The sequence below is a fragment of the Ceraceosorus guamensis genome (genome assembly GCF_003144195.1).
Source record: "Ceraceosorus guamensis strain MCA 4658 unplaced genomic scaffold IE81scaffold_20, whole genome shotgun sequence".
Classification (NCBI taxonomy): Eukaryota; Fungi; Basidiomycota; class Exobasidiomycetes; order Ceraceosorales; family Ceraceosoraceae; genus Ceraceosorus; species Ceraceosorus guamensis.
In genome coordinates, this window is record NW_020290015.1 from 206,463 (window position 1) to 227,654 (window position 21,192).

The following is a 21,192-nucleotide window of genomic DNA, read 5'->3' on the forward strand; positions in this document are numbered from 1 at the left end:
CCCCCCCCTTTTAGTCGCGGAAAACGGCTGTTGCGCGGCTGCCCGAGATGCGAGCCCTAGGTGCGCTCCTGGAGGTGCCGGCATCTGCACGCCCGTTGGGGTGGTAGTCACCGTCATCGTCAACGTCTTGCGCCGGTGCTTTTCTCTTTCGGCCAGGTACATCTGCCGAATCGATCCAAAGCCTAATGAAAGCAGTGACTCGCGTGTTCATCATGACGTCCTTGAAGTCCTTGCGGACGTCCTGCTTCATGCGGTCCACGAGGTAGGAAAGATCGGCCAAGCTGGCGTCGGGAAACTTCCAGACCATGACCGCAGCGAAGACGAACTCGACGGGAGCAAGAGGCTTGGCAGCTCTGCCTCGCGCCCTGACAGGCAGAAGGGGAAGCGCGTACGTCTCGTGATTGCACAAAGCAACGAATTTCGCAAAGACGTCCTCTACCTGTGCTTTGAACGCCATATCCGGCCCGCTCTGCTCGTGAGTGTCCAAATGTTTGGACACGGCGGTAGCGCTGGGGTGGTAATTGTGCGTACCCCAGTTCCAGATAAACAGGGTAATCTGCGCTGCAAAAAGCCAATCCTTGCCCCGTGCCATCGTGATGACGTGTTGCACGTTGAGTTGAGGATTGTCGAAATACTTTTTGACGAGCTGACGCCACCACTCGCTCCAAGGACCGACTTTGGCGGCAAGCTGTGAACCAAGCAAGATCACGACGGTCCACGTTGGTCAGTGAGACTTCGCTGACGGTGACGACGACTCGACGGTAAATGTGGGGGAATTGCAACTCACCTTCTCTGCAGGAGTGAGCACAGAACCCATCTGAACGCGAGCGAACATATCGCGCTCCTCTTGGTCGGCGAGGTCCATGTAGAGGAAGCCGTGGATCTGCAAACTGTCGAATCGAGTCTTCAACTTTTTATCGATCGCTGGATACTTGCCGGCCACGCGGTCTTCTTCGTACCAGTATGACTTGTTGGTGCCAGCCTCGCGGACGGGGATCACGTTGTTCATAAAATTGCAGATCGACGAGATGCGCTGTTTGCCGTCGATGCAAATGAAGCAGACCTCGCCTTCTGGCGTGTGGCGCTCCGAGTAGAGCACCGGTGGCACGTAGTAGTGCCTGAAGAAGGAGTCGATGATCGCGGACTGCTTGGCAGCGGTCCAAACCACGTCTCGTTGCCAGATGGGATTCAAGTCGATCTCGCCGGTGTTGACCTTTTGCAGAATCGAACTGCAAGAGAGGACCATGGAGCTGGGCGAGCGAAGCAAACGACCGAGCTCTGGCCTGACCCCGCTGTTGTAAGTGCCAGACTGGCTCGACGAATCCAGCTGATCCTTTTCGTCCGACGGCTCCCAGAGATCCATGTCCTCGTCATCATCTTCCTCCTTTTCAGCTAGTCCGTAGCGAGGTGGCATCTGATGTAGAATGACAGGAGCAGGAACAAAGCGCGGTCAGCGCGAGGCTTGGACTCGAGCTGGCCGGTGCGCATCGGGTACATTTGGGGAATCCCTTGCCACCGAGAGGCTTCTTCGATGTGAGCTCAGGAAAGATCAGACAAGATTGGCAAGCTTGCAAGCGGCAACAAGGCAGGTCAAGACTTTGGGGCCAAGTCCAGATGCTTGTTGTATCCCACTGACCACCTTGCACCTATCTTCCATGCTTCGTTGCGGGGCCCCTATAGCTCGCCAATTGGCAGCTTCGTCGACACCCATGAACTGTGTGTGTGTGCAGCCGCGCACGCATGCTCGGGACGCTCACCTTGATCGCCTCGAGGTCTCCTCCGACTGAAAGCGGGACCGTATTCAGCGGTGTGCGTCTGCTAGCTGATGAGGACGCGTCAAACGCGTCGGGGCGGACTTCGCGACGCGCGGGGGAGTCTTTCTAGCGAGCGGCTATACTTGCAAAGGAGACAGCGAGAACGTTTCCGAGTCAGCAATTGATTGACATGGCGAATGATGTCAGCATGGATGTCTGCAGTCAGACCGAGGCATCTTGCGAGAGATCCAATCAAATGTGAATGACTCTCGCAACCGCACCGCGTCTTCGGACAGCAGACGCCACTGTGACTGTGACTGCGAACGCGGTGCAAGGCGACACTCACCTGAAAGTTGCAGAGCTCGTGCTTCGCAGTTGATTCTACAGCTAGCTATGCCAGCAGTGCGATGCCCACAACCTACGAGATCTGCTTGACTGATGAGAGGTCTGGCTGAGATCGCAACTTTTGGCGTGTTGAAGGTGTACCCAAGCTTGTGGTGGACAACCCTTGCTTGTGGTTGAGAAGGAAAGCTGAGCAGAGTGGGTCTGTGTAAATTTGGGGGTGGGGGAGAGAGCAAGCACAGATGAAAGCAGCCCTGCCTGATTTTTGTAGCCTGCAGTACTGGTCAGGGAAAGACTGAAGATGTGCCCTAAAGAGGCCCTGCAACAGCCACTCTTGCTTAGCCAGGCAGAGTATGAGAGGTTCTCAATCCTTGCCATCAGTAGTATGGCTGCATGGCTGGCATGGCTGGCTGGCTGTCTCACATGAAGAGCGAAAAAGATCTGCTTGGGCATCTGAGCAGTCTGTGCGCGTTCGATGGGCGCAGCAATGAATCCCAATCCAATCTGCTAAGCCCTGCAGCTATATAGCGGGCTGACGGCATGACGACGGCCCGGCTGGCTGCATGGCTGCGTTGAACGCGCTCGCAGACTGCTCTGGTGCCATGACTCGTCTCGCTGACACCTGTTTTAGCTGGGTAGCAACATCAGAGGTGAAAGACACTCACACTCCAGTTGCATGGCCAGCTCAGCTGCCTGAGTGCATGCATATGAACCTCGGCATATCTGAGTCAAGAGTTCACACTCATGAGTTGCATGCTATTCAGAAGCAACAGAGCACACGATGCATGCAGGCTGGAGCAGCCAGCCAGCCAGCCAGCCAGCAGGGATAGCAGCAGCTAGGGCCGGCATGCTCTCCATTAACCCATGCATGCATCCAGCAGGCACAGCAATCACGAATCTTGCTTGAGCTTTGATAGCAAGCACATCTTGAGGCCTGACTGTGAAATGAATTTGAATCACAAATTCCGAATGAAATGCAGGCATGCTCATGAAGATAGAAGCCTTCTTTGTGGGGGACAGTCACGCGCATCTCTCATGTCAGCGTGGAGGCTCGATCGGTATGAGTCCGGCAGAGGGCACGCACGTACCAGCTACGCAAAGGTCTGACCGAGTACCCGGCCTCATCGCATCATCCCCACCTTAATCGTGAACACAAGAACGCTGTTTCGGGACGTAGGACAAAGCTGATCAGGGTACGCGTCAAGGGCAGAACGGCAAAAGTCGCAGTGCGAGCCACGAATCGCGAAGAGGTCTCAAGGAGTCTGAGACGCTTGCAGCTGCCCGCTATACAAAGGCATCATCAAGACCATTCATCGAGCAGCAAGAGTGGCAGAACGAAAGCAAGGAATCGCCAGGGAAGCGCTTGTGAAGGGCCGCGCACGCTTGATCGATTTGCCGACGTGATCTGCGGTTGAGCAAGCTGGTCATCGCAGGCGTGGTCACAGCTATAGCATCTGCTGGGTGTGAGAGGCTAACTTCACGCTCGCGTCTCATCAGTCGCCAGGTGAAGTGGACCCATCAGTAATGCTTGTTATCTAGCAGCAAGCCTCGAGTGGATCACATCACCACGTGCGACTTTCGTGATCGCTCAGCAAGCGGATCACTCGCCTTCCACCATGACGCCATCATCACGGGCCGATGCCGAAGAGTCTCGACTCTTACACGCCGTGGTGCATCGATGGCTCAAAGATGCGGGCTATCAATCCACTTTGAAAGCTTTTGCTGAAGAGTCCAAGCAGCTGTCCGGCTGGCTTGCGCCTGACGATGGCAATCATAGGACGGAGCTGGGTGGAGAAATCAATAGCATTGATGCAGCACGCTCATCAGAAGAGTTGGCAGAAGCACCGGATTTGCGCTCCTTGATTCAGTCCTTCATATCTTTGCAAAGGATCGGAGGTGAGACATCTAGCAAGTCCGAGGGAGCGCATGCGACATCTCTACACGGTAATGCAATCACAAGTCCTTTGCAGCTCTCCTTGCCCGGCTCTACTCGCTTGCGCTACGAAGTGAGCAAGACGCACAGCACGTTACACGCCTCCAACATCCTCTCCATCCAGCAAGTCATTCTGTCCACCCGCTCTTTCTCAACAACTCAAGAGAGATACGTTACAAGCCGCCGTCAGGTCCTGTGCACCACCGCTGCTGACCGCAGAATCGTGCTGAGCGACGCTGCGGACGGAGCGATGTTGGAATGCTTCGAACCTGTGAAGAGCAACAGCGAGATTGGTCACACTTCGGCCGTACTCTGTACAGCCCAAAATCCTAGGGACGAGCGGGAACTGGTGAGCGCCGGCATGGATGGCAGAGTGATCATCTGGGACTTGGTACGTTGCCGCTTTCGCCAGCTCCAGCGCTATCAGACGCGATTCTCACTGACAAGCTCTGCCATGCAGCTCTCAAGACAATCTGTACAGGCGCTTCGACATCACACGAAGTTTGTAGTACGAGTTGCTCATTCCCTTTGCGGAAGGTATCTCGCCAGCGCATCTTACGATCGTACAATACGTATCTACAAGCGAGATTTTACGATCCCTCAACGACAGGAAGTTGCGAGAGTGTTAGACGAAGACGACTCGGAGCTGGTACCCTTCAATCCCGATTACCAGCTCGTGCACACGATCGAGACGCGCACCAATCCCGAAGCTTTGCTGTTCGTGAGCGCGTCTCTGTCTCCGACGATCTCGCCCTCCTCGAGTGCTGCCGAGAACGAGTCCGTGGCGCAGACAAAGACTGAGGCGAAGCGAGGCTGGCTAGCTTATACTGCGAGGGAGGATTGCTGCTTGTATTTTTGTGCGCTTCCCATTGGGGGAAATGTCAGCTCGCAAAGCGAGCAGCGGGCGGCCACTCCGGACTTCGAGGTCGTGCGGTTTAACACCAATGCAAATCAGCATGTGAGTGCAAGCTTTCTTGCAGGTCTGACAGTAACTGTGAAAGATGTTGATGTGAACGATTAAACGCTGTCTTCTCTCGCTCTCACTCTCAAAGGACTTTCACGTCAGCTACTCGCTCGTGAGATGAATGCTCTTTGTCGAGACATCGCTCCAACTTGCCATGCACTGACCCCGTCTATTCGCGGCTTTGGCACAGCTCGCACTCTCTTTGCATCCTCTAGGCACGCACATTTCGATCCAAACGAGCGCTGCGCAATCCGAGACGATTTCGCGCATCTTGCTGCTCCCCTTGCTGAGCTCAGAGCGCACATCCACGCTCTACACCTCTGCTCCTTCTTCACCCCTATCTCCCTGCGCTCGTCACGCATGGCTCAAAAGCGGAGCTGGAGTCTGGATAGCTTCGGAAGATGGGATTTTGAGATTGGTAGACTTGCCATTGGGCAGGGTCAGGTGCGCTTTGCCTGCTCATGGGGCCGTCATGGACGTTGCTGAGAGGGCTAGATCAGGAGCCGGCGTGGTCAGAGAAGAGCTCAGCGCAGCCAGCTGGTCAAGGGGAGGCAACACGGTCATCAAGGTGAGCACGTGCAAAAGCACATGTACGACACTGCGCATCCTACCCTGATGTTTCGCTTGGCGCCCACTCGTTCCCACAGGACCTAGTCGTTATTGACGATGAGGGCACGGTGGCTAGCGTCGGCTTCGATCGCACGGTGCGGATATGCACCTTGCAAGCGTGAGTATACACGATTGTTGTTCGGGCAGCGATGCATCTTGCGAATTGTAGTGTTACAAGTACAATGCATAGACCGTTTCAGGATGATCAACGCAAATCTGTATGTAGTCTTTCTCTCCTACATCAAAGCTCGTTGCGTAGCATGACTTTGTCTGCGGGACATGGCAAAAATCATGAGCGAGACTGAAAATCGCACGACAGCTCGCATATCATGCCGACACTCACAGCAATCCTCGTCGTACGCTTTGTTACCACGAATGAAGAAGTTGGGGCTTTCAAAGGGTCGCTTGCACCCTTCGCAGACGAAGCAATGGGGGTGCCACTTAGCTTTGAGGGCCGTGATGACGTCTCCCTCGACGATGGGCTGTCGACACCCTTTGCAGCGCGGCTTGTGCAGCTGAATGTGGCACTGTGCAGATCGCAGAGGAGACGCAAAGTCAGTGCACGTTGCTCGACGCCGTAAGCTTGGGAGGGAAAGACTTGGGCAAAGGCTCGTGCTCTCACCTTTTCGCAATAGGGATAGCCCTTCCATACGACAAACTCCCGGGCGCCTGCGCGCAGGTTGCCATTCTCGTCAAAGGACAGGTTTTGAGGGTCCGCTCCGGCCGCACTACCAGCAGCTTTGGGATCGATGAAGGGATCCCCACAATTCGCACAAAAGAAGTGCAAATCGTGATAGCTCCGTTCCGTCGCGCCGCCTTTGACCGAACCATTGGCCCCTGCCGATCCTACCAGTTCAGGGTCGCTAATGGTGATGAACCTCTCGTCCACGATAGGCGTTCGACAGTGGAAACACCTCCGGCTAAATAGCTCGTGATAGTCAAAATGACAGAAAGCCTTGCCCTCATGTTCGTAGAATGCCACGTGCTCCAGCGCTTCGGAACAATGCGAGCACTTGAAGCAGGCAGGATGAAACCTCTGGTTCATGGCAGATACAACTCGACCTCCTATCCACTTGTGGCACGCGCCACAGGCAAATCCTGATCCGAGAGTGGGCGCTGATGCCGCTTGAGGTTGAGCGCGCCCGATGTGCTGCGATTGGGTGGGTGCCGACTCTGCTGAAGCCCGTTGAGGCGAAGCCAGAGGACCTGAATGAGAAATGCTGATACTAGCTTTCGGCGCAGAGGCGGGACCGCCCGTGTCGTCCTCGTCGTCTGCGACCGAGATGGAGATGTTCGGGCCAGAGACTGCGATCCTCGGCGCAGTATCTTCTTCGTCTTCCGCCACGGGGGTGACAGAGATCGTCGTCGTTTGTAGTGCATCGATGGCAATCGAGGGTGCTTTGGTGGCACTCGCGCGTCGGACTGGGATTTCGTCCTCTTGCACTCCAATTAGTATCGAGGGTGGCTTGATCGGTGAAGTCGGAGGTCCATCCCCAAAATCGATCGTAGGCACAGCCGGACGCTCATCAGGTGGAGGACTGAAAATAGTCGGGACGTTGACTGCGGTTGCCAACTGAGTCTGATCATGGTGCTGCGGCGATGAGGCGTGAGATGAAGGGTTTGCAAGAACGGGCCCAACAGGCTCAGCAGTGATCGCTCCATGCGAGCTCAGCCTCCGCTCCCTGCCAGCTCTGATATCGTCTCGAGGACCACGCGAGGCTGGTCGAGCGGGTTGATCGGCGATCGGCGGCTCCATGCCCGACTGGTCGCCTTGAGATCGCTTGGGTACAGGCTGCGCATACGCAGAGTCGCTTGGGAAAATCTGCACGTTTGAAAGACTTTCCACGAGATCTGCTTGTGATGTTCCGTTCCCAGATGCTATGTTTGAGCTTTGCATAGCGGGTGGTGGGAAAGCAGAGAAAGTTTGAGGAGGCGACGCGGCAGCAGGGGTCTGTGGATCGTTATTCATCGCATTGAGCAGCGCTGCACGCCCCATGGTCGCACTAGAGCCAAGAGCTCCTCTGCCCCTCCGAGGCGGTCCACGAGCCATAAGAGCTTCAGCGGCCATTCTTTGACTGTCCGCTCTGCTCAGCGTCCCATTACGAGGCAAGGCTGCACCAGATGCGACTCGAGGAGGGGGTGGGGCAGGTGCAGCACCAGGCGGCGGTTGAGGCAGACCACGTCGGACAGAAGGCGCGCTCGAAAGAGCCTGCGCTCCTTGAAAGGGACCTTGAGCGGGCAAAGATGGAGATCGCGCGGGAGCCGGAGCGCCTGGAGTTGGCTGAGGAAGAGGCCTAGAATTTGGAGTCGAGGTCGAGGAAGGCAATCCAGGCGGGCCGCTTTCAGGGTGTACATAGCCGGCAATGTGTCCTGCTTGGGCGGTACTGGGAAAGGGTCGAGGTGCGCCTGCCGTGTCAGCATGAGGTGGAGAATGATGGACGCTGGTCGGAGGAATCTGTTGGGCAGGCTGCGGGGTGTACTGCGGTGCCGCGGGTGACACGACCTGTCCAGCCTGGTTGGGGAGTTGCCACCCAGGATGTGTAGCTGGCGCCTGAGTGTATGCTTGCGCCGATATGCTTTGCTGAGCAGGCGCAACTCGCGCATGAGCATGAGCATGCGGTTGATGTTGAGGATACCACTGCTGGGCTGCGTACTGCGAGCGCAGGGGATCGGCGGGAGGTGGATGTGCCGGATGCGGAGGTATTGGTCTACCATAGGCATCGGTCGTGTGTGGCATGGGTGCACCGTACGTGTTGGGAAAGTTGACTACAGGGATATAGGCTGGTTGCTGCTGTGTCGCTTGACCAAAGGCAGGCTGAGCTGCGCTAGCACCAGGACTGGCAGGACTGCTGTCGTACCTAGCTCTGCTTGAGCTGCGCTCGTGTTGGTGAGGTACATGTTGGTGTTGATACTGCCAGCCCTGCTCCGAAGGCGGTCCGCTACCCGTCCTCGGACGATCGTATTCCACGCCGCTTTGGACTTGACTTGCTGCCAGCGGCTGGTGAGACCGAGCACCATAGCCATGGGATGGATGCTGCGCCACGGGCTGCTGTGACGGTGACGGATGGAAACCCTGACTGCTCACTGGACGGGGCCGAGCATCGTTACGGCTGTTCATAGCGCCAGCATGGCTCGAAGGAGGTTGAGGAGATGCGGGCCGGTCTGGCTCAGGGCTGAATGTATCGCTGGGCAGCGTGCCGCCCCTGGTAGCCGTGTCGAACTCGAGCGATTGTGACCTATTGGAAGGTATCAAGCTGCTAGCTCTTGATCGCGGTCTGGACGCGGACGAAGGGGAAGGTGGAGGTAGAGAGGGAGCGTAGGCGTGCCATGCTGAGGATAGATCCGAAGAGGAAGAAGGTTGCGCTGCCGTTGGAGCAGGAGAGGTGGCTCTTGAGGGCACGCGCGACATTGTTGCTGCTTCGATGGCGGATATGCCCACCTGCTGTGCTGAGCGAAATCAGTCCGACTTCCCCAACGAGTGTGCTCTTACCGGGCGACTGATTGCAGACGCATCGGGGCGAAAGTGAAGAGGCAGGGACTAAAGTGCGGTCAAAGTTCAAGAGCACGAGATGGTCGTTTGCGCTGATTTATGATGCTATGTCGAGCGGCGCTCAGCCCGGTCATCTAAGCGCACCCTTGGATACCGGGTGCGTGACTACGCGTCGGAAGTGGAGATGTTGTGTCGCACGCGACCAACGGTCACCTTGTTTGGCCGTTGCGCAACCCAAAATGAGCCGCTGCGCGCAGGCCCAGCGGGAGAGACATATATGCAAGAAAGCGCGCAAAACGTAACCTCGTCCGCTGCTATTGTGATTCTAGAACGACTGCTTGCCTCGCATATATGCCACTCGAACTGAGCGTGGCTCTGGGCTTGAGCACATGTCGAAGACTTCATCTTACGATCGTGAATCACAACCTGACGAGGATGCCACGCACGCAAGAGGCGCCAAACCGGTTTCAAACGCACTTGCAGTGTACCAGCAGTCTTGTTGGTTAACAAAGTCATCCATTCGAAGCGGGTGTTTCCTGGCTTTTGGAGAGCGTCTCTGTAGTACAAGCGGTATCGTAGCAACAAGGGCAAAGGCAAGGGAGATAAAGTGGTGTGAAGCTGAACGAGCGACAGATCTTTTTGGACATGTCATTACCGCTGAAGAAGGGGTTACGCGATGTAGAAGAATGGCGCACGCATTGCTATTAGGCACAGAGCAAGCTGTGACCGTTTTGTCCGTATGCGCACATTCTGATGATCCGTAATGTCCCCAGCGCGAACAAAACTGATGACAACGTACGAGTCAGGCCGAGTAGTATTCAAGGGATCCATCTAGGGGACCCGAGAAATGCAAAGCTGATTAACGCGAAAGCACCTCGCGCGTTGGTAATTTAGAACCAGTTGCCAAGGTTTGCGATCCCCTGTTGGATGATTTGAGTAGCCACATCCACATTTCCTCCCGACATCCAAGCCAGCGCTCCAACACCGAGGGCGCTCACAGTCCCAATAGCACCAGCGGATGTGGCCAAGGGGCGATGGCGCACCACTCCAGCGCCTCGTCTGACTGAGCGCACAATGACGTTGCTCTGATAATCCTCATCGTCTGCCAAGTGGTCAATGTCAGCGCTGGCGTTCTGATCCACAGCGCGTCTCTTTTTGGAACCTCCACGAGAAGATACGCTAGCTTGGGCTTCTGCTGCTAGTGCTTTGGCTTGCTTGATATCTGCCGCGATCTGAGCGTCCGTCAGAGGAGTCGTGGTGCTCTCTGACTTGACATCCCCATTGGGTGCAGTGACTGTGCGAGTGCGAATGATGGCCGGGCTGCCGTCAGCGGTGACAGAAGCCGTTTCGGTCTCCTCGACCTTGGTGCGCGCGCGCTTGGTGCGTGCAGTGCTAGGCGTAGAGACAGTGTCGTTCTTGCTCGGAGTGAGGAGAGGTCCAGCGTCGGAATGCTCGGCTCGAGCCTCAATCAGAGGTTTAGCGAATTGTTCGAGTCCATATTCTTCAGCGACTTCAATTGCATCTGCGGACGGAATCCAGATCCCCTGCAAGCGTACCCCTGTGCTGCCAGTTCCGTGAGATTCCGTTTCCGCTTCTTCCTCGCTCTGCTTCTTGGGCCTGCCAGGCTTACGCTTCGGCGTAGCGGCTGGCTCACGTGGCTCTCCTCCATTGGCTCGCTCGGCATCAAAACGCGATTCCAAGTAAGCCATCTCGGCCCGCTCCTCTGCACCAGTCGCCCAGGGAAATGCGAGACGGAACATCGATGATGCTGCGACCGCATTCGTGTCAAATCTACAGCACATGGAGAGGCCAAGTCTTCCACCAAGTCAGCCAGCATTCATGCGTCGTGACGCGTGTCAAGATCAGCCTCGCCAAGGGCTCACCGCTTCAAAAGGAACGCGTGGTCTGAGCCATTGACAGTAGGAAGCTTGACGCGGCCAATGATGATGTTCCTTTCGAGACAGAACGACGGTGAATTCCATGTCAACTGGCGAGCCGATCGCATGCGGGCCGCAGTCTGACACGTAGCATACACTCACTTTCCATCTCGGCGGATCACTTGCAGCTTGACGGGCACATCTTCGCTGGGCAGCACAGGGTTGCGCTTCACAGGCAGAGCTGGGCGCTCGAGTTCCTCGTGATTGTTCGCAGCTAGAGCAGAAGTAGAACTCTTGACAGAAGCTCGACCTTTGGAGGGGGACTTTGCGGTCTTGCTGCTGGATCGAGCGCTCCTGGTAGACCCAGCCGACGCGTTGGATGCGACTGAAGAAGAGCGCGCGCGACGCGGCGTGGTACGACGGGAGCCGCTGGGCATTGCGCTTGGGGCACGGAGGAAAGGTGCGTGGGTATTGATGTCTTGACTTGGCGTGAAGCGGTCGTGATGATGGCAAGCGCTAAATTCGCGTGCGTGCGGTGAGGAATGATGCGCGGCGCGTGGACGAAGTGTGATGGTGGTGAAGTGGATGCACGCCTTACAAACTGGTGGATTGAGGATGGCGCGTGCTGCAATCGTGAATGTTTCTTTTGGGCCCACAAGCGCGCCAGGCGCGATGCGTGTGGTGTTTGAACACGCGCGCGAACCCGTCGCAAAGACGCGCCTAGTTGATGCACGCGCGCCGGATCTCGGTGTCAAGGCAGCGCGTGAGCCTGCCTGCCTGACTCCATTTGGACTCAGAGCTCCAAGAGCTATCACGCAGCAGATATGCGTGCAGCCATGCGTGCAGCCATGGCGGCCCATCCTGTTGGGGGACCACATCTGCATGTCATCACCTCTTCGCGGTGTACCTCACGCACACGTGTAGCATCAGAATATTCGCGAAGAAGGGAGCTCTCGTGTCTCTGGATGGACGTCGGTCACGAGACGCGCTGCTGCCCATGCAGGTGCGGTATCCCTTTCTTATTAGTGTCTTGATTTTTGATTCAAAGATCCACCGATGTCGAAGCGACTTCTTCCAAAGGGCAATCGAGCTTCGAACGGAGGAGAAGAGTCTACTTCTCTCTCTCACGATTGCAATCTCTCAAACCGACCTTGGCGCTTGCCATCCGCGCCCCCTTGCCCCCGGCGGCGAGGCTTAGAGGAGCAGCTATCGTCCTCAAACGAGGTCCAATCGCTCTTCAAGGAGCAGGTAAGCGTGGAGCAAAAGTCCCAAGGGCCAGCGAAGCGAGACGCGAGAGAAATGTCGCTGCCTCGAGTGCGCTCCTGCAACACGCCTCTCCAGAGGCTGTATGCTGCGCAGTGCCACACTTGTGGCCATCGCGTTCAGCGTGGCTCAACCATTTCAGGTCCAGGACCAATCCCAGCGCTTGGCTTCTCGACGTCCTCCATGAGCTCAAGGAATTTCATGTGCAAGCAAATGCACCGGCTATATGGATACTCTCTCTGTTCTGGTGCAGGTCCCTCACAAATTCGCGCAAAGAGACACTTGTCATCGAGCCGCCTTGCTGCAATAGATGAATCTCCATCCATGGTGCATCCTTCCGTCCCCTCCGGATCGATCCTCAACACGCTTGATGATCGAGGGCTTCTGAAGGACGTGACGTCCTCGAACGTATGGCAGCACCTTGGTGATCCCGAAGGGAATCCAAGGACAATCTACTGCGGTGTAGATCCGACTGCAGCCAGCCTGCACATCGGCAACCTCTTGCCGCTCCTAGCGCTCTGGCATGCTAGAAAGGTCGGGCACAGGGTCATAGTCGTTGTGAGTAGTTCCGGGAAAGCACTCGTATAAGACGAATGTGTCCGCTCACATGCGCTTGCCGCCCTTCATTGCATCGTGCGATAGATCGGAGGAGCGACGGGCATGATAGGTGACCCGTCGGGCAGGTCAAGCGAGCGAAATTCTCTAGAGGCTTCGCTGGTCGAATCGAACGTGCAGCGCATCACGGCCCAGGTACAATCCACGTTCCAGACGATGGACGATTGGGCAGAGAAGCTTGGTCTGGGACGATCAAGGGGAGAGTTGGTTATCAGGAATAATCGAGAGTGGTACGAAGGGGTGGGCATCTTGGACTTTCTCAGGGACGTAGGCAAATACGCCAGGATCAGTAAGATGATGGCACGAGACAGGTGAGTGGTCATGTGCGGCTTGGTCAAGTCAAACATCTGACATATCGTGAATCATCGAGACGCTGACACCCTTCTGCCTCCAAAAGCGTAAGGAACCGATTGACTCCAGAAGCAGATGCCGACGATGCGGTGGGGCTCTCATTCACAGAGTTCAGTTATCAGCTTCTTCAGGCATATGACTTCCACGTGCTTCAGCAGAGAGAAGGATGCACTGTGCAGATCGGCGGCTCGGATCAGTACGGGAACATTATGGCAGGTGTGGAGCTAATCTTGCGGATGAGATCTCAATCGCTTGAACCCGCCGCGCAAGTTGACGCAGCTTCGTCAGACATGCGCGTTCCCACTGTGGCGCCCGCGTATGGGATCACAGTACCGCTGTTGACCACCGCGGACGGGTCAAAGTTTGGGAAGAGTGCCGGAAACGCAATCTGGTTGGATAGGCAGCTGACGAAGGATTTGGATCTGCACACTCATTTCATGAAGTCGGCGGATGAAGATGTGGCAAAGTACCTGCATACTTTGACTCTCTTACCCACCTCGGAAATTCAGTCCTTAGTACAGAGACACAAGGGGATGCCGCAAAGGGGCGAAGCGCAGCAGACTTTGGCGACTCAAATGCTAGGTCAACTTAGGGGTGAAGATTCCATTAAGCGGACGAAGCGCCAAGCAAGAGTACTGTACAAGACTTCAGTGGAAGAGATAGACGTAGAGGAAGCCCTGGAGCTCTTCCAGGACGATCCTAGGTTGATCAGGACCACAGTGGGAGAATTTACCAGCATGAGTGTAGCTAGAATGGCTCACGAGTATGGCTTGGCAAAGTCGGGTTGTGAGTAGTGCATTGCCCGGCATGGACGCTCCAGATGGCCAGTTTCATCCTAATTGATTGTGTCTCTTTATATTGGCAGCGGAGGCGAGGAAAAAGATGAGCAAGGGTGCGCTCTGGATTAATGGCGAGAAGCTCGATGATCCTAGGCTTTCTCTTAAGCTCAAACACCTCGCTCCACAGCGAGACGGAAAGACTTATCTCGCGCTTGTTAGCGTGGGAAAGCAGAAAAAGGTCATCGTCGTGGCTACGAAGGGAGATGCAAGCGCGCAGGAGGTACCGGTGCTCGAGTAGACCAATTGCTCGCGCAGGATCGAGCATCGAGAGCAATGTCACATTAGGCCAGAAGAACGATCGAGGCATGTTGCTATAATCTACAATAATACAGATACAATGGGCAGTGACACGTGTCGAGGAAGGGTGGGAATGCGTATGGCGTGGCTAGTGGGCAGCAAGGGGAGGTCAAGCGTGTGCCTAGCTGTCTCTGATCGGGTCGCTCGGTGGGTAGCGTCCACCGAACGATCGCAGTAAAAGGTAGATTCTGTTGTGAAGACTGAAGCTGGAGGGGGTCCCATACGGTCATAGCAGCGTCAAAGGCAGCCGTCGCAAGGGCAAATGTCGGGAGTGAGGCGATGAGGATGGAGGCTCAAATGCGGCGGAGGCGCTCGAGAAGACGAACACGTCGAGACTCTCCAACAAGCTTCTTGGGGCGTCAGAGCGAGCGTCTCTGAGTCTTTTTCCTGCTTCGCTTTGCAGTCCCGCTCTACAGGCGCCCTCAAATGCTGAAAGGCAAAGCGACTGACAAAGTCGCTCTTTTGCTTCTTGCCAGGACGTGGCGCTTGTGCGGGAGCCTCCTCGGGCTTTTCAGCGAGGCTCGAAGCGCTTCCTCTATACCTCAAGCCCGTTCGATCTTCGAACCCCGTTCCGATGCACGTGGCAAAACAATGAGCCTTGGAAGCCCATCCTCTCATGGAATGGCGAGGAGGTCTGAGAGGCGGGATCAGCTCGGCAAACCGCTCTTCTGCGTCGAAGTCGGGAGCACGCGCATGATTGGGGCGCGATGCTATCGGGGTGCTAGGCAGATGAATGGCGACACGGGTCACGCCCTCGCTTTCAGCTGGCTGCTTCGCATCTACAATGTTTGCTCGACGAGTTGCTTCAATCTGAAGGCGATGTTGACCTAAGGACGACAAAGATCCTTCTTTGGTGCCCGCGCGTGGAATTCCTCGAGGCTTGTTGGGCGCGCAGATGTCTTCTTCCGGGAATGTAGGCAAAGTGGTCGTGGGGCAAGGTGTTGCGGAGGCTACTACGCCAGAGTCGCCTGACGAGTACCGATTCGCGTCCTCGATCGGTTCCTCTTTCGCAGCTCCGCTGGCCTCTGATTCTGCGTCATCGAGCTCTTCATGCCTACTCTTCGCAATCAACCCTCCTTCCGTGTACGAGCTCAGGCGCAGAGGCTCGAGAGCGGGCAGAGGACCGCATACATCGGCCCACCAAAGCGTCTTCTCTCTCTCATCGGCCAGCTTTGACTTCTTGAGCTGCTTGCATGTAGTCACGACAGCCGTGGTAGAGCCACCTGCACCGGTTGAGATCTTGGGGAGCGTCTTCAGTCTCGTCCGGAACCGTGCTGTAGGTTCGAAGAGTCGAGGAGCGGACGCCGACAGGGGAATCGCACTCGGATGCAACAGCATTGATTCGGCGGATTGATAGGCGGCCACGATCGACGTGGTTCTCGGGCTCTTTGCGCGTGGCCCAGGCATTGGAGCTGAACTCTCCGATGCAAGTCTGTCGAGAGCCTTTGGGAATGGCGGGGGCGTAGTGCAAGTTGTCGAACGCTGCGTGAGAAAGAGCAGACTGGAAATTAGGGAAAACATGGGTTATGGGTTGATGTCGTTGTCGGCAGAGAGTGAGCACGGGAAGATCAGAGGTGAGCAGAGCATGAGCTGCAGCTCAGGAGAAGCAAACGGTGCGTCTTGGGTCGAAGAGCAAGAAGCTGATGGATATCAAGGCGCACTCGTACTTCACGCTCGCATCTGGGCTCGCTGCCATAGGGTTCTCCAAACCTGATGGCGGGCAAGTATCCTGTCAAATCGAGTTTGAGCTCTAGGAACCGGCGAAGAGAAAGGGCAAGTCAGCCTGCTCGTTGGTGCAGCACTACGCGCTCATGTCCAGGGAGCAAGATGTTGCGTCCGACTGTGGATGATCTGGCTGGGCAAATGCCGAATGTGTGAACTGACCAAGCAAGATGTGGTGCGTTTTGGAAGCTTCATGCTCGAGGTGTGCCGGTCATGATTGGCGTGTCGTGAGAGCGGCAACCAGCGAGGCTGGAGTTGTGGCGGCGGTAAGCGAGCAAGCGCTGGGCACTCGAACTATCCTTTTCTTCGCCGCTGTCTTCGCATATCAGCCTGTCCTGATCCTCGCAGCCTTTGGGATCGCGCACAGGGTCGAGCGTGTCTACGGGTGGATGCAGGCACAAACGGGTCGGTCGCTTTTGCTTGCATAGACCGTCACCCTGAACCTCTCTCTCCGCGGCATAGCAGGTCCGATAGCAGCCATTGATGCGCCTGACCAGCATCCGGCCATTCCTTCGCGACTTGGGCAACACTGTCCAAATTGACGACCACGTCAGCAGCAGCAGCGTAATGCATGTGCGAATTTGCGTCGACACTGTACAATTGCTGTATGGAAGACGATGGCGGTAAAGTGGCAAAGGTGATTGCGCACGCGATGAGTGTACGATCGATTTGTCTCGCAATCATGAATGAACAAGATGCCGCAGCTTCGTGACTGCTCTTGACCTTGATTGGCCTCGTTGCTTGCAGAGCCCGGCTGCTCCGCCCCCTCCCCCCGCACAAGGAGCCTAGGTCCGCGCACCAGCCAGCGCATGCATCGCTCGGGACTCGAGTCTCTCGCCGCGTGCTCATCCTGAATGGCGGTGGCAGACTTTGGTCACATCTCTACGCGAGGCATGGCGACCTTGCTGTCATTCACACTCCTTTTCGGTGGATGCTTGAGACCCCGCGATGCGAGATGAAACATTGTGATTGTCTGCTGATGCTGCGTGTTCTGCGGAAGAGGATGTGATGGTGCGCAAGCACGATCGGGCGGCCGCGGGATATTCGTGATTCAAGATTGTCATGCATGGCTGCGCATGCACATCACTCGAATGCATGCATGCAGTCATCAGGAGTGCTAAGATGAGGGAGATGAGTCACGAGTCGTGAGTCGTGAGCGAGCTTGCGGGAACTTCACACCTTGCCATTCACATTCACGATTGGATTGCGTTCTGCTTGCGTCGTGTCCATTCACGATCGCGATCGGCACACACTATCTGCGGCCTGGTGACCCTCGCGCTTCGCGTGCCCTCGATCCAGATAAGCATCAACAAGGGTCGCATCGTTTTCGACAAGGTGCATCCCATTCGAGATTGGTGATTGTATAGCACACTTGAGTAATTGCCAGCCAAAGGTCGTGGTCAGAGTGCAGAATTGATCTGGAGGGGTGCATCGTTCAGCAGTCGTGAGTGTCGAGCAGTGGAGCAGAGAGCAAGTTTAGCAAAGGAGAAACGCAAATTGAGGTGAGCCAAAAGAGGTCGGTTTGCATTTGCGAAGATGCACAAAGACGCCAGCAAGTCTTTGATGAGATGCGAGCAATGCGAGGATGAGGAATTCGAAAGGCATGCCTGCGAAGGGTATGCTACGGTCTGCAAGCATCAACTCTACAACTTCTTCGTGCCGAGCAGAGACTGCAGCAAAGCGAGACCAGCGCCAGGTTGGTCCTGCAAAACAACGAAGCGGGAATGAGACTTGTGAGCTCGCTGTTGCGATTCGGGCTCATCAACCGTTTTTTTGCAGAAACTCACCGCTGGAATCATGTGACCGCTCTTGTACACCTGAGCAAACGTCAGACCACGCTCAGTGACGAAAGAGCCGGACTGAGCTCCGTAAGCATCGATGAATTGCTGAGTGGGAGGCTTGGAGAAGCCTTGTTGGCCCGCCCAGGTGAGGTTCTGCAGACCAATGAGGGTACCGTTGGTGATGATGAGAGCATCCTGGTTACCTTGAGCGATAATCAGTCCGCTCTTGGACTTCTCAATGACAGAGGCGAGGTACGTCTCGTCGGGAGGAGGGCTTGCATCTCCGTTGGGGAAGACCGGTTTCTTGGCGCACTGATCCCACTTCTTTTGAACTGCTCCCTTCTTGATGGCGTGAATGGCCACTTGGAGGTCATAATTGTCAAAGTAGGTAGGGGTGGAGGTGGGGTTGTTGGGATCGCCAAGAGGAGAAGTGGTGAAGGGGCTGACGCGAGAGCCATCCACGCGGTACACATTGTACATGGCATTTCTCCTCGTGGCCAGCTGGTCGAACAGCTCCCAAGGGGAAGTTCGGCAGTTCAAGTTGAGCGCGGGCAGCTTGCCCTTGGCGGGGTAAGTGAGGTACTTTTCAATGTAGCCCGTGTATCCGCAAGTGTCGGAACGGCGCTTGATGGCCTGAATGTCAGAGTCCTGGAAGTACAGGTTCTTCTTGTTGGTTGGGTCCTTAGCAAAGTTGTAGATGACGACATCGCTCTGCAAGGTCTGGTCAGTCACGACACCATCGACGATGTAGCCGCCGAGCAGGCCAAATTTGTTGCCATCCTTGTAGATGCGGTTCATGATGGCAGGAACATAAGCGCCGCCGTAGCTTTCACCAGTGATGAAGAACCGCTTTCCTTGGCCAAACAATTCGGGGAAGGTGGCCTGGAAGTTGTTGAGGAAGCCAACAAAGTCGGCGGCAATGTCATCTTCGCTGCGAGCTGTAGGCGTTCCCTCCGTGAAGCCTGTTCCAACGGGCTGCTCAACCCAGACGACGTTCGCGTCTTTGGTCCAACTGTCCTTGGAAGGCTTGGGTCCGCCCTGAGTGGTGCTCTGGTAAGAGATCGGGCCGTTCTCCGTCAAAAAGCCGCCGAGAGATGAGCAGCCTGGTCCACCGTTGAGCCAGACAACGAGATCATCAGATGGCGTCTTGTCCTTGCCCCAAAGCCAGAAGAACAGGTTGCGAGATTTGTCAGATCCGGTAGGGAGCAGACCGGCCCAGCTGGTGGGAACGGTAAAGTTGACAGTGGGAATCTTGTTGGCCACTTGGAATGGCGCTGCTGCGGGACCGAACTTGAGCGTGGAAGTGTTGTTGGTAGCATCAGCAACGGTTGGTGCAGCACCGACATCGGCGGCAATCTCCTCGACTGCGGGGATGGCAACGTCGAATGCAGGACTTGCAGCAGCACTAGAGTCGACTTGGATGTTCGAGGACAGTCTCTGCTTTGTGGAGTGGGCGTTGGCAACGCGGTTGTAGGTGTCCATCACCTTTCCGCCGCGAGGACCCGCTACCTCTTGTGGTGCAGCAACACTGCCATCTAGTGGCGCCGCCACAGCCAGACTGGTGAGGGCCAAGGAGGAGAGGAGAGCTGCGACCTTCATGTTGGACAAGGGACTATCAAGGAGTGGTGAATGAGGGGAGGATGAGCTGCGGGAATGAGCGAGCAAGCCTCGTGGGGGTTGGACTTCTTGCCCTATCGATCGGGCTGCCAGGAAGGGCTTATTTATATCAACCGACACTAATGCTAGCACTGCGCAGGGAACGCGTATGATGGCTACACCGGACGGTGCGGGCGTCGATAGCGAAGCTCTCGTCTCCACGAAGTGCCCTCGGCAATTTCATCGGTTCACGATTGTCTGCCCCTCGATGCCGAAGCAGCAGCACGAGGTCAGAGCTTGAGCTAATTCGCAAAATGTTCATACCGCTCCTTTGACTCCGTTCTTTGGGCGCAAGGGCGGTCAGAGCTATGGGCAACGTAGTACGATCTGATGTGCGGCCCAGGTCTTCGCCGTCCGAGCCGGGATATCTGCATGCTGAAGCGCAATCAGAGCAGTCACTTCGCCGAGGAACATCCCAAGGGTGTATCTTGTTGTGGAGCGGCTTGCTTCGTGAGCCGCTTTGAATCTGGATCATGCGGTCGGGACCCCCTCGTCGCGAGGTTCAAAGGCGGTGCAAGCGTGTGAGCTAAAAGCGCACAGAAAACCGCGCTAAAGGAAGGTGAGAAGAAGAGAAACCAGCGGAGCAGACGCGCGGAGAAAGGTCAAAGTTCCGCTCGCGATAGAGTCACGCTAGAGCACAGACCGCGCAAGACACACAAGCCGCCCGCCGTCGTCCGCTAGCAGCTAAATCGTGTGCATGGTGCTGCAGCTGTCCGAGCCGCTGATGCCATAAGAAGTTCGTGAATGCAGAAGCGCTGCGGGCGGCCTAAGAGATCCCGCCGGCGGTGCAAACAAATACATCTTGACCGCTATAGTGAACACGAATGCAGCGGAGAGAGGCATGATAATGCTGTGCGGTGCAGGGGAGCGATGTGCATGCATGGCTGCCAGACGAGATATTCTTGATTGGAGTTCGGGGTGGAGGGCGAGTGGACTGACGAAAGGGCACGATAAGTGACTTGTGCCACCATGCAAATGAGCGCGAAGTTGAGGTGGTTAGCAGCGGAGGCGCGTCAGCATCAAATCCACATGGATCAGGGTGATGAAACATGCAGCAACCCTCTTGCGATATCAAAGGTAGCATCGATGGCAGTCGCGTGAGTATACGTATAGAGAGGACCATTGCGGCGGTGGAGGGGCGGGCCGGGCCCTCTTCGATCAATCGCGCGAACGTCGGTAGTCTCAGAGGTTTCACCCGCCGCATTGACCACAATATGTTTCAGTGTAGCCAAGAGTAAGCAGAAGTATACGAGGGAATCTTGAATAAGGCTTGCCTTGCGTGAATCTTGTGAATCAAGGTGCATGCGAGGATCCAAGCAAGCAAGTGTGCATGCAGCATGCACATGCGTGACGCGAGATGCAACGCTAAGATGCGCTCCGCCGCGGGGCCATTTGTGTGCGCCGTAAAATGGGACTTGCTTGCCCCACTCGTTCAGCGCAATCCCCGCGGGCGCTGCTTAATCACGACTTCTTCGTTGTCGCCCCTACAAAAGTCACGCGAGTGTCGCGGAGCACCGCATATGAAATTCGAGCAATTTCAAAGTCGAGTGCTGTGAATCTCAATGTCTGCGGTCCGAACCCCGTCGCATGAAATAAACTTCCTGGCACAATGCGCACGCATGGCCCTCGGACTGTTCTCCGTTGAGATGATGATGACGCAAGGCGTGCGGGTAGGGCTTCGATAGCAAGCACGAGTCGG

At 56.1% G+C, this 21,192-nt stretch overlaps 8 protein-coding genes across 8 annotated transcripts; 2 read left to right on the top strand and 6 right to left on the bottom strand.

Annotated features, from left to right (window-relative positions):
- Positions 1–10: 10 nt before the first annotated feature.
- IE81DRAFT_288715 (hypothetical protein) lies at positions 11–1,363 on the bottom strand (the record flags this gene model as incomplete). Its single annotated transcript, XM_025511783.1, has 2 exons — positions 11–688; positions 788–1,363. 2 exons carry the CDS (start codon positions 1,361–1,363, stop codon positions 11–13), a joined length of 1,254 nt encoding a protein of 417 aa, XP_025370570.1.
- Positions 1,364–3,476: 2,113 nt separating this feature from the next.
- Positions 3,477–5,808, top strand: IE81DRAFT_90458 (WD40 repeat-like protein). Its single transcript, XM_025517731.1, has 5 exons — positions 3,477–4,420; positions 4,490–4,987; positions 5,082–5,105; positions 5,184–5,561; positions 5,641–5,808. The coding sequence occupies exons 1-5, from the start codon at positions 3,713–3,715 to the stop codon at positions 5,722–5,724; spliced, it is 1,692 nt and encodes a 563-aa protein (XP_025370571.1). The 5' UTR covers positions 3,477–3,712; the 3' UTR covers positions 5,725–5,808.
- On the bottom strand, positions 5,483–9,242 carry IE81DRAFT_365838 (hypothetical protein). Its single transcript, XM_025516963.1, has 3 exons — positions 6,225–9,242; positions 5,946–6,129; positions 5,483–5,872 (listed from the first exon to the last, which is right to left on the bottom strand). Exons 1-3 carry the CDS (start codon positions 9,009–9,011, stop codon positions 5,844–5,846), a joined length of 3,000 nt encoding a protein of 999 aa, XP_025370572.1. The 5' UTR covers positions 9,012–9,242; the 3' UTR covers positions 5,483–5,843.
- Positions 9,243–9,590: 348 nt separating this feature from the next.
- IE81DRAFT_322488 (hypothetical protein) lies at positions 9,591–11,639 on the bottom strand. The gene is made up of 3 exons (XM_025513656.1): positions 11,132–11,639; positions 10,976–11,044; positions 9,591–10,883 (listed from the first exon to the last, which is right to left on the bottom strand). The coding sequence occupies exons 1-3, from the start codon at positions 11,404–11,406 to the stop codon at positions 9,983–9,985; spliced, it is 1,245 nt and encodes a 414-aa protein (XP_025370573.1). The 5' UTR covers positions 11,407–11,639; the 3' UTR covers positions 9,591–9,982.
- A 917-nt stretch (positions 11,640–12,556) lies between these two features.
- On the top strand, positions 12,557–14,275 carry IE81DRAFT_346618 (tyrosine-tRNA ligase; the record flags this gene model as incomplete). Its single annotated transcript, XM_025516056.1, has 4 exons — positions 12,557–12,790; positions 12,875–13,158; positions 13,245–13,984; positions 14,064–14,275. The coding sequence occupies 4 exons, from the start codon at positions 12,557–12,559 to the stop codon at positions 14,273–14,275; spliced, it is 1,470 nt and encodes a 489-aa protein (XP_025370574.1).
- A 148-nt stretch (positions 14,276–14,423) lies between these two features.
- On the bottom strand, positions 14,424–15,951 carry IE81DRAFT_90508 (hypothetical protein). The gene has a single exon (XM_025517732.1). The coding sequence runs from the start codon at positions 15,853–15,855 to the stop codon at positions 14,572–14,574; it is 1,284 nt and encodes a 427-aa protein (XP_025370575.1). The 5' UTR covers positions 15,856–15,951; the 3' UTR covers positions 14,424–14,571.
- Positions 15,952–16,238: 287 nt separating this feature from the next.
- IE81DRAFT_90528 (hypothetical protein) lies at positions 16,239–17,070 on the bottom strand. The gene has a single exon (XM_025517733.1). It carries the CDS (start codon positions 16,903–16,905, stop codon positions 16,489–16,491), a length of 417 nt encoding a protein of 138 aa, XP_025370576.1. The 5' UTR covers positions 16,906–17,070; the 3' UTR covers positions 16,239–16,488.
- A 323-nt stretch (positions 17,071–17,393) lies between these two features.
- IE81DRAFT_300688 (alpha/beta-hydrolase) lies at positions 17,394–19,884 on the bottom strand. Its single transcript, XM_025512219.1, has 2 exons — positions 17,844–19,884; positions 17,394–17,759 (listed from the first exon to the last, which is right to left on the bottom strand). The coding sequence occupies exons 1-2, from the start codon at positions 19,434–19,436 to the stop codon at positions 17,700–17,702; spliced, it is 1,653 nt and encodes a 550-aa protein (XP_025370577.1). The 5' UTR covers positions 19,437–19,884; the 3' UTR covers positions 17,394–17,699.
- Positions 19,885–21,192: the final 1,308 nt, after the last annotated feature.

What these genes read in the sequence shown, in the direction of transcription:
- IE81DRAFT_90458 (XM_025517731.1), top strand. Translation starts at nt 3,713, where the DNA reads ATGACGCCATCATCACGGGCCGATGCCGAAGAGTCTCGACTCTTACAC. An exon ending in TTCACGTCAGCTACTCGCTC is followed by an intron (nt 5,106 to 5,183) that starts GTGAGATGAATG and finishes GCTTTGGCACAG; the next exon opens with CTCGCACTCTCTTTGCATCC. An exon ending in GAGGCAACACGGTCATCAAG is followed by an intron (nt 5,562 to 5,640) that starts GTGAGCACGTGC and finishes TCGTTCCCACAG; the next exon opens with GACCTAGTCGTTATTGACGA.
- IE81DRAFT_365838 (XM_025516963.1), bottom strand. Translation starts at nt 9,011, where the DNA reads ATGTCGCGCGTGCCCTCAAGAGCCACCTCTCCTGCTCCAACGGCAGCG. An exon ending in GCTATCCCTATTGCGAAAAG is followed by an intron (nt 6,130 to 6,224) that starts GTGAGAGCACGA and finishes CGATCTGCACAG; the next exon opens with TGCCACATTCAGCTGCACAA. An exon ending in AGCGTACGACGAGGATTGCT is followed by an intron (nt 5,873 to 5,945) that starts GTGAGTGTCGGC and finishes CATGTCCCGCAG; the next exon opens with ACAAAGTCATGCTACGCAAC.
- IE81DRAFT_322488 (XM_025513656.1), bottom strand. Translation starts at nt 11,406, where the DNA reads ATGCCCAGCGGCTCCCGTCGTACCACGCCGCGTCGCGCGCGCTCTTCT. An exon ending in GTGATCCGCCGAGATGGAAA is followed by an intron (nt 11,045 to 11,131) that starts GTGAGTGTATGC and finishes CTGTCTCGAAAG; the next exon opens with GAACATCATCATTGGCCGCG. An exon ending in CACGCGTTCCTTTTGAAGCG is followed by an intron (nt 10,884 to 10,975) that starts GTGAGCCCTTGG and finishes CATGTGCTGTAG; the next exon opens with ATTTGACACGAATGCGGTCG.
- IE81DRAFT_90508 (XM_025517732.1), bottom strand. Translation starts at nt 15,855, where the DNA reads ATGTTTTCCCTAATTTCCAGTCTGCTCTTTCTCACGCAGCGTTCGACA.
- IE81DRAFT_90528 (XM_025517733.1), bottom strand. Translation starts at nt 16,905, where the DNA reads ATGAGCACGCGGCGAGAGACTCGAGTCCCGAGCGATGCATGCGCTGGC.
- IE81DRAFT_300688 (XM_025512219.1), bottom strand. Translation starts at nt 19,436, where the DNA reads ATGAAGGTCGCAGCTCTCCTCTCCTCCTTGGCCCTCACCAGTCTGGCT. An exon ending in GCGGTCACATGATTCCAGCG is followed by an intron (nt 17,760 to 17,843) that starts GTGAGTTTCTGC and finishes GTTGTTTTGCAG; the next exon opens with GACCAACCTGGCGCTGGTCT.